At 46.8% G+C, this 9,885-nt stretch overlaps 1 protein-coding gene across 1 annotated transcript; it reads right to left on the bottom strand.

Moving 5' to 3' along the window:
- Nucleotides 1-3,822: 3,822 nt before the first annotated feature.
- On the bottom strand, nucleotides 3,823-6,866 carry LOC134024596 (alpha-1-antitrypsin homolog). The gene is made up of 5 exons (XM_062467138.1): nucleotides 6,710-6,866; nucleotides 5,495-6,170; nucleotides 5,017-5,287; nucleotides 4,238-4,382; nucleotides 3,823-4,025 (listed from the first exon to the last, which is right to left on the bottom strand). The coding sequence occupies exons 2-5, from the start codon at nucleotides 6,159-6,161 to the stop codon at nucleotides 3,834-3,836; spliced, it is 1,275 nt and encodes a 424-aa protein (XP_062323122.1). The 5' UTR covers nucleotides 6,162-6,170; nucleotides 6,710-6,866; the 3' UTR covers nucleotides 3,823-3,833.
- Nucleotides 6,867-9,885: the final 3,019 nt, after the last annotated feature.

Here is a 9,885-nt window from a genome sequence, read left to right as displayed (position 1 = left end):
GTCTGATCTCTTCCGCTTTGGCCACCTGAAGCCGCGTTGGCTTGATCTAGGCAGCAGGTAGGCTACATGTGCAGGCAATCGTGCTGCTTCATTTAGGATGTGCCAGATGTGCCCCCATCGAGCTCAAAAGGTCCACCTGATTGTAATGCCAATACCCTTGTCGCGAAACGCTCTTTATAGGCACCTCCAAGTTTAACCCTCTCCAGAGTAAAAGAAAGAAAAAGAAGACAGGCCTTTAATGTTTGTTCCCTGTCTAGGTTGTCTCTTTGTAGTTCAAGCGACACACATTAATTGGGGATGATGAGAAAGAACAATTCCGTGACCTTCCTAACTCATTTGACTCTGATGTGTAAAGCAGACTAATGAATTAGGAGGATGCGCTGTAATTTGACTGTAAATTGCAAACTCAAATGGGCAGAACGTCAACTGCCACTATAGAGACGCAACAGTGCCATCTAGTGACTGAAGGGGGTAGTGCTGTCTGCGTGAGCGCGTAAGTGTGTGTACGCGTAGATGTGTGTCGTGTGCGTGTGTGTGCGAAAGGCCTACACAATGCAGAAGTGATTTTGATCGGCCTGTTATTAAGCGACTAAAGAATTTTGAGATTCGTTACATCTAGCCTAACGGACGCTCGATCCGATCTGAACATGAAGTGATTGTCGGCTTGAAAGAAGACAAAGTTTTATTTTCATTCAACTTTGATCGTAACTATTCATCAATTTCTCTCCACCCTATCCCCACCCAGCAGTAGTCTCATCTGCTTCTTTAGTCTCTGTGATCACCCCGAAGATGATGAGCTCTCACACAACTGTATGTCAGAACCACAGTCGTGCTTGACACCCTGTTCCAGCCCTTTACGATGCATTATAGATGGTAACTTCACTCTGTTCAATCGGCAAGTACTGATGTATGTGTGCGCGTTTGATCTGTAAACCCAGATAAGAAGCAGCGAGCGTAGAAGTGACTGGGGCTGGGTGGAGGAGCTTCCACACCACTAATCAAGTGCTCCTTCTTTTATCCTAGACATCAGACATTTTGTCTGTTTCATGCTGTAGCATGGAGGGCCCAGACATAAGGACCCCTGTTGAGTTCTGGAGGAACCCCAACCCCCCCCCCCCCCCACACACACACACACCCCTCATCCCCCCCCCCTCACCCCCTCCCTAAAAGATCGTCTCTGGAACCACTAAAGTGTACTTTTTCTATGATGAAAGCATGTGTTCGGATGTTTGATTTGTCCAAAAAATCTGGTAGGGGTTCGTTGTTCTAATACACTTTTTCAGACGTTGATTTTGACTGTACAAGCTGTGCCGTGGTATAGCAAAAATTATTTATCTACCTCAAGTGCAGGGACGTCATTTTCCCTTTAATACATGAAAGCTACTATTCTTACTTCAGTAGTGCTCAAAACGAAAAGTTATATTAAAAAAGGCACAGGAGAGAGGGCACCAGAGGCCACGGGGGAAGGGGGGGCAGGAGCCACTAATCGATTGTGTGGAAACACATGAGGACGGGGGCTGACCAGGGGCTGGCTGGGGTCGATGTCCGAGGGTCGTCTGACCTGGGGGTGGTTGCTGTTGTCAGCAGAGCCGTTCTCTCTCTCTCTAGAGTCCACTGAGCAACTGCTGCTGGAGCAACCGCTCTGGTTCTGGGTCATCCCTGTCCTGAAGCCAAAGCTAGAATGTTTGTTCCTGAATATTTACATTTAGTCATTTAGCAGACGCTCTTATCCAGAGCGACTTACAGTAAGTACAGGGACATTCTCCCAAGGCAAGTAGGGTGAAGTGCCTTGCCCAAGGACACAACGTCATTTAGCACGGCCGGGAATCGAACTGGCAACCTTCATATTACTAGCCCGCTTCCCTCACCACTCAGCCACCTGACGCCTGAATATGCAGTTGTAGCCGATGTGTATCGGTGAAACTCACTCCTCAGGTATGTAACAGGCCACCCGCATCAACGAATAGCTAGCTTTTCGTTGGCGTAGTTGGTAGTGGTGGCGCTTGGGAAGCCAGAGGTGGTAAGTTCGAACCCAGTGCGGGACGATTTGCCCGATACCTCTGACGGAGCTTGCAAGACCACGTCTGTTACACTGGTGCCGTGACCCGGATCGCTAGGTTAGCATCAGCTAACCGGCCGGAGTGAGTTTGAGGGGTGAATGTAGCCGGTGTGTATCGGTGAAACTCACTCCTCAGGTATGTAACAGGCCACCCGCATCAACGAAGAGCTAGCTTTTCGTTGGCGTAATTGGTAGTGGTGGCGCTTGGGAAGCCAGAGGTGGTAAGTTCGAACCCAGTGCGGGACGATTTGCCCGATACCTCTGACGGAGCTTGCAAGACCACGTCTGTTACACAGTTAAACCTCTTTTTTTTTCTTTGATGGAATTTGCTGTATTTTCGGTACAGGTGACACTTTTTTAAATCATGAATTCAGGTAAACGTACTTAGATACTATAGACATCTTACAATGTTACACAAGATATACAATAACTGTGAAAGCACAAAGAACAATACAGTCACTTCATTTGAGTTTTAAACTTTTATCATCCAACAAAAAAAAAATGTTCACAGAGGAGAAGCATTACAGTTCCTACACTGTACCGGTATGCAGGCGGCAGAAGTACTGAAGGATAACACATCCTCCTCTTCATCAACAAACTAGTACAGGATGTTAGTATTAACCCTTGTGTTATCTTCGGGTCATTCTGACCCATCAGTCATTGTGACCCACCGTCGTATTGCGACAGATTTACCGCATACAAAGACAAAGTGAAGCATTTTCTTTTAACCGTTGGGCTGTCTCAGACCCCCCACATTGCAAAGGTTAAAAGAAAATTATTTTAATTTGTTTTTGTATTGGGTAAAATTGGGTAAACACAACGATGGTTCGTTATGAACCTTTGTGTCATGTGACCCGAAGGCAGCACGAGGGTTAAGGTTAAGCCAAACTATCTTAAGGAAGAGTAATTACATGTTCCCATCATTGGTTCAGGGATTCATGTGTGGTGTACACACACTATTCTCTCAACTTCAGGGAGCAAGTACTTATATTCTTGACTTTCCAATACTATAGAAGATGTTACAAAAACAAAAGTTATAAAGTTACAGATGTGTTCTGTACTACAACACCACAGCTGGACGTCTTGTCTGGTGGTTGTCTGTGGTCAGGTGGCCTCCCCAGGTGACTGGTGTCATGGAAATTTTGGAATACAGTTATAATGTGTGTGTTTCATATATGAGGAATGTGTTTTAACGGAAGTCTAAAGTTGATTAAGAGTCAATTACATTTGGTAGAGATGCCATTTGCAGTTTTATAACTAGGAGACGGGAAGTCTGGGTGACCTGAGAGAGTTCTTGTCACCTGGGGAGGAAGAGACAGTTGGTCTGGAGACAAATGTGGATTCAACTGTATTGTTATTGTGATCTGCTGCTCTGACCCTTCCTGTAGACTTGTTTGAAGTGGCCCACACAAAGGACAGTTGACCATTTGACTGGTGAACCCCTGTGGTTTTACTATCTACTGGTTTGGGGAGAGAGGCCACAATAAAGAACCGTGGGAACTTGATATGAAGTCACTGTCACTGAGCAGTGCTGACCAATCACAGAGTTCAGAATAACCATTTGATCTAAAGTTTATATAAGGCAGGGTTTTGGGGTTGTTCTGTATCACTCTGGCGAACGACCTGTGGCTAGCACCTCCTTCGTTATGACTGATCACAAAGTACTTTGTTAAATCATGATCTGTATAAGCAAAATAAATTTATTGTAACCGCCATCTCTTGACTATTCAAATCTACACAGTGCCGCTAGAATTTTTCCATATCACTGGTCAGGTTAGTTAGCTGTGGGGTCAGATATCTTCCCCATGAACAGGATGCTCTTGGTTGAGTCTTCAACAATCAGGACCAGGAAGGGCCTGTTTAGGTTCATGGTGTCGGGCAGCGACGTGGGCATGATTTCGATGGTGGTGGCAGCGGCTGCGTCAGTGCCGGTTTCGTCAACAGTCAGCACGGCCTTGTGGGAAATCTGGAGGGGACAGGAAGTCGATTTGTTGTGTTTTGTGAGGGGTACGATTAGACTGGTTACTGATTTAGAAGTAACTAAATAAACCATCCAAAAGGGTTCAAAGTGTAAGTGTCAGAAAAAAAAATTATATTCTGTACAGAGAAAATGAATGCCTAAATCACTGCATAATTTAGACCCCATACACAGGGGGTGTGTACTGGATGGTACTGTACCTTGGACACCTTCAGTTTGGCCTCGGAGATGCCAGAGAAGTCCGCTGTGTCTGCGAAGACATTCACCATGCCCATGTTCTTTAGAATTTCGTTCAGCGAGGAGGAGGCAGAGATGGAGATCTTAGGCATGAACAAATCCACAGAGCTGAAAAACAGACACAAGTTTAAATGTAAATTGTTTAGTTTCCTTGATCCCCAGGGAAATTCATGTGTTCAGGTAACATTAAGATGACATAAGTTAAAAAACGATTAGGATACACACAACTGCAGTACTAAAGTATCTGAATAAAGGAAGCAAATGATTCTGCCTTGGAATGTAACATAGAATAAATGAATCTGTAAAATATATAAATATTTTAAAAGAACATAAAAACCGCATTTCTGGTTAAATCCAACCTGTCCCTTTGTGTGCAAAAGTAAACATTAAGACCTGAATCAGAATCTGGTAAGTAAACACAAAGTAGGACTGCACACAACCCAGGTCCCCAAAACTACAGTTAACCACCCCTGATCTACAAGCTATAGTTTTTTGTCAGTAACTCATGTCTTCAAAAGAGAAAAATCACTCATTCATTCCAGGCGTGTAGGTTTCACTATACATGAAAATGTCCCGTCCACTTTTTGAAAACGGCAAATCTGTCTCCCTCTGTATTAAGAAAATTACATTCAAAAGCCGCATCCTCAGTAAAAAAAAAAAAAAAGCTGTCCCACCCAGCTTTGAAAACAAACCTGAGGCCTTGATTCATTCATCAAAATACATTAATTTGTAAGAGTCCAACCTTCTGAACATTGAGTTGTGCCAGTGCTTGATGTAGTCCTTGTTGAGGTACGACTCCACAGTCTTCATCTTGCCTTCATCGGGCAGGATGACCATCATGGAGGTGTTGCCTTTGTAGGGCAGCATGATGACGCTGGTGAAGTTGTCTGGATCTTGGAAGAAGTCATAGCGGCCCGTCTTCTTCATCATGTCCACCTCAACCTTGGTGTTCTGGTCCACCTGGAAGGAGGCCTTCTTCGTCAGTTTAGCTTCAAACGGCTTCTCCCACTTTCCTACAGAAAATAAAACATTTTTTTAAATTGTATGTATATTTGTTGACCTTTTTTCTGATTTTGGGGGATAGAGACATTTGAGATGTAATCTCAATTATAAAGAACTGAATGAATCGATATCAAACTCCCGATCCACGTTCACAGAACACACCCTCCCGAACCCTCAAACATACTGCTACCGTTTGAGGGGAACATCACGCGTCCTACCTCTGAAGAGGACGTAGTTGATCAGCACCATGGCGGTGTCAGGGTCCAGCTCTTTCACCAGGTCCGTGATCTTGTCCTGCGTCTTCTGAGCGATGAACTTGTTGATCTGAGCCGCAGCCTGCTCCGTGTTCTTGAAATCGACATTGAAGGCCTCGCTGGAGTAAAAGTGCTTGGCGTCGTTCAGGAACTTCTCCTGGGGCTTGAAGCCGTCCCTCACGGCCAGGGCGTTCCCCATGTCCAGCAGCATGGTGTCCTTAGCGTGACTCAGCATGTGGAGGAGGTGTTCGTAGGCTTCGTTGACCTGCTCCGGGGTCAGCGCGGAGTATCCCAGTGTGGAGAAGATCTGGCTGTGGCTCTCGCCCTTGGCTCCCAGCGACAGCATGGAGAGTGCGGTGGCGATGCCCAGGGGGGAGAAGAATACATTTTTGCCGTCAGCCTTGGCACTCAGGGATCTGTAGAGCGCCATGGCGAAGTCCGCGTTGTGGGGGGCGAGCTTGTGGCAGGCATCCTCCCCTTGTCCATGGGAGTGGTGGGGCTCGTTGGGGCCGTGGTGGAGGTGATGGTGGTGGTCCTCGCTGTGGCCCCCATGATCCCCCTCGTGAGGGGCGGCACACACCACGGACAGCAGCACAGCCGCGATCACACTACAGATAGCTTTTCCCCACATGTTCAGGTCCTAGAGCAGGCACACACAGCTACATTTACTCACTCAGCAGACACTTTCATATAAAGGGACTTTGCATGGAACCGTGCATGGAAGAGGTGTGGGACACGATACAGTGTACAAGCTGCGCAGCAGCACAGGGTGTAACTTTACTTCCTTGGGCTGAGCGGGATTTGAACTCACAATCTAGTGTGAATGAGGTACATAACTGGAATATCTCTTTCTTACAGCGGGGCCAACCAAGAGGTCTGTTATATCCTTCGTAAGGATGCAGTTTAACTGCACAGTGTCAATTGCAGTTATTGAACGGTTTCAGGGAAAACATTGTAATACTATTCTTCAGAGGCCTATTAAAATGTTCACCTTGCACACAATTTTGTAAACATCAAATTTGTCAGTGCCTTTTTTCATCCCTTTAGCTTCTTTAACTTGAAATACCATTTCTCCCCATCTGAGCCCATTCTTTTAAATAAAGAATGTTGGCCCTGAATGTACATATAAATATATAATGCTCAAAGAAAGGCCTTAGTCAAGAGAGAGCCAGTCCTTACCGTCAATATCTTTGTTGCCGGAGAGCGTTTGTGGGCAGAGCTGAGTGTATATATGCCCCTGTGAGAGTCAGCTGACCACACCTGGCTAATTATTAACCCAGACCAACCATCCTCTGACCTTAGAGTATCTAAAGATTTGGCTGCAGAACAACATCCAGTGATGCAACCAGCACAACAGCACCAGTCTCACAATGCCTCCAATTGAATGCCACCAATTAAATGTATCAGTGTTAGAAAAAGTAAATGAAGTAAAGCTTTTACAGCCTTTGATTCCTGGTAATATCTGTGATTCCTCTGTAGGCCCCCAAAACAGCCCTAATATTAGCATCCTGATTGGATGATATTTGCAATCAGCGTTGCTGAATGCAATCAGTAGGACAATTGTATTCAGGTGACATATTTTGCACTCCATGACAAATACTGTGTCCAATTCAAGTCATAATCTTCTGATCCAAGATGGCGCCGATGATGGCTGCCTCGGTCGTTAGGTGCGCTCTTTTTTGTCTTGTTTTGTCTGTTAATTCAGTGTTCTGCCAAGATTTCCGGGGTTCTCTAACTAGAGAAGTACTTCTAAACATCAGGACTACAACTCCTGTGGATTTATTTCCCACTTTTCTGCTTCCAGCGGCAGAATTAGTGGGAATTATAGTCAAAGCCGCCCTCGGCTTTGTCCTAGCAGCGAAGCGCCGTAGGAGAGGCAAACGAGCCGGTGCTCTGGTGCGACTCCGTTGGCGTGGGGCACGCACAGCGTTACCGGGGATATTTCTCTCCAACTTGCGTTCACTGAGCAACAAGCTGGATGAACTTCAGCTACTGGTGTGGAAAAACAGAGACTTTCATTCATCTTCCGTTTTGTGCTTTACGGAGACATGGCTGAGTGAACTGATCCCAGACTGCGCTACAGCTAGCAGGTTTCAAACTGCTGAGAGCGGATCGTGACCCTGTGCTCTCTGGGAAAACGAAAGGTGGTGGTATTTGTTTTTACATTAACAGTGGCTGGTGTGAAGATGTGACAGTGATTCTGCAGCACTGTTCTCCTGATCTGGAATCATTTTTTATTAACTGTAGGTCTTTTTACTCGCCACGAGAGTTTGCATCATTCATTCTGGTTGGCGTCTACATGCCTCCGCAGGCTAGCGTCAACGAGGCTCAACGTGTGCTCGCCAGCCAGATACTGAGTGTGGAGCATGACAATCCGGATTCCTTGGTTATTGTGCTAGGCGACTTTAACAAAGGCAATCTCACTCAAGAACTCCCAAAATATAGACAATTCATCAAATGCCCTACCAGAGAAGGAAACACCTTGGATCACTGCTACTCTACAATTAGCAAAGCATACCATGCGGTCCCCCGAGCAGCACTGGGTCACTCTGACCACGCCATGGTCCACCTGATTCCTGCATACAGGCAGAAGCTAAAGCGCTGTAAGCCTGCTGTGAGGACATCAAAACAGTGGACCAGTGAAGCTATGGAGGATCTGCGGGCGTGCTTGGACTGCACTGACTGGGACATGTTCACGACTGCTACCAATAGTCTGGATGAGCTCACAGAGGCTGTGACATCATACATCAGCTTCTGTGAGGACTGCTGTATACCAACACGCACCAGGGTAAGCTACAACAATGACAAACCCTGGTTTACAGCTAAACTCAGAAGGTTGAGGTCAGGGAAAGAGGCCGAGTTTAGGAGTGGGGACAAAGACAGTTTCAAGGACTCAAAGAACAGGTTTAGCAAGGCGGTGAGGGAGGCTAAACGACTACTCAGAGAGACTAAAACACCAATTCTCTGCAAACGACTCTGCTTCTGTCTGGAGAGGGCTCAGGCAGATTACCAACTACAAGCCCAGAGCCCCCCACTCCACTAACGACTCCCGCCTGGCCAACGACCTGAATGAGTTCTACTGCAGATTTGAAAGACAATTGGACAGTCCTGAACTACCCCTTCCCACCCAGGAGGCCTCCCACCTCCCCCCTCTACAGTGACGACTCTCCATTCAGGAGGGTGAAGTTAACAGACTTTTCAAGAGGCAGAATCCCCGCAAAGCAGCTGGGCCGGACTCTTGTCTCTCCAGCCACCCTCAAGCACTGCGCTGACCAGCTGTCTCCGGTGTTTACCTACATCTTTAACACCTCCCTTGAGACATGCCATGTGCCAGCCTGTCTCAAGTCCTCCACCATCATCCCTGTGCCCAAAAAGCCAAGGCCAACAGGACATAAGGACTACAGACACGTCGCCCTGACCTCTGTGGTAATGAAGTCTTTCGAGCGCCTGGTGCTGGCACACCTTAAATCCATCACTGACCCTCTACTGGACCCCCTGCAGTTTGCCTACAGAGCCAACAGGTCTGTGGACGATGCAGTTAACATGGCCCTCCACTTCACCCTACAGCACCTGGACTCCCCAGCATCCTATGCCAGGATCCTGTTTGTGGACTTCAGCTCTGCCTTCAATACCATCATCCCCGCCCTGCTTCAGGACAAGCTCTCCCAGCTGAACGTGCCTGATTCCACCTGCAGGTGGATCACAGACTTCCTGTCTGACAGGAAGCAGTGCGTTAAGCTGGGAACACAAGTCTCTGACTCCCGGTCCATCAGCACCGGATCACCTCAGGGCTGCGTCCTTTCTCCTCTGCTCTTCTCCCTGTACACCAACAGTTGCACCTCCAGTCATCCGTCAAACTCCTGAAGTTTGCGGACGACACCACCCTTATTGGGCTCATCTCTGGTGGAGACGAGTCTGATTATAGGTGGGAAGCGGCCAACCTGGTGACCTGGTGCAGCCAGAACAACTTAGAGCTCAATGCTCTTAAGACAGTGGAGATGGTGGTGGACTTCAGGAGGAACACAGCCCCACTCACCCCCCATCACCCTGTGTGACTCCCCAGTCAACACTGGAGTCCTTCCGCTTCCTGGGCACCATCCTCTCCCAGGACCTCAAGTGGGAACTGAACATCAGTAAAAAAAACAAAAACAACCTGAAGTTTCAGTTAATGAAAATGTGTTACAGCATCATCTTCTGAAAATTCCACATTAAATCATGTAATTTCAAACAAGTCAAATCCTTGAAGCTGCATTTTGTAATTGCCTATAATTTGGTCTTAATTCACAAACCAATACATAAAATAATTTAACAAACCACCAACCACATTTTCAAAAGCAGACACAGATGTGGCTGGC

Source organism: Osmerus eperlanus, chromosome 8 (genome assembly GCF_963692335.1).
Source record: "Osmerus eperlanus chromosome 8, fOsmEpe2.1, whole genome shotgun sequence".
Classification (NCBI taxonomy): Eukaryota; Metazoa; Chordata; class Actinopteri; order Osmeriformes; family Osmeridae; genus Osmerus; species Osmerus eperlanus.
Note: the sequence above shows the minus strand (reverse complement) of the source record. Positions and strands in the feature narration are given on the sequence as shown.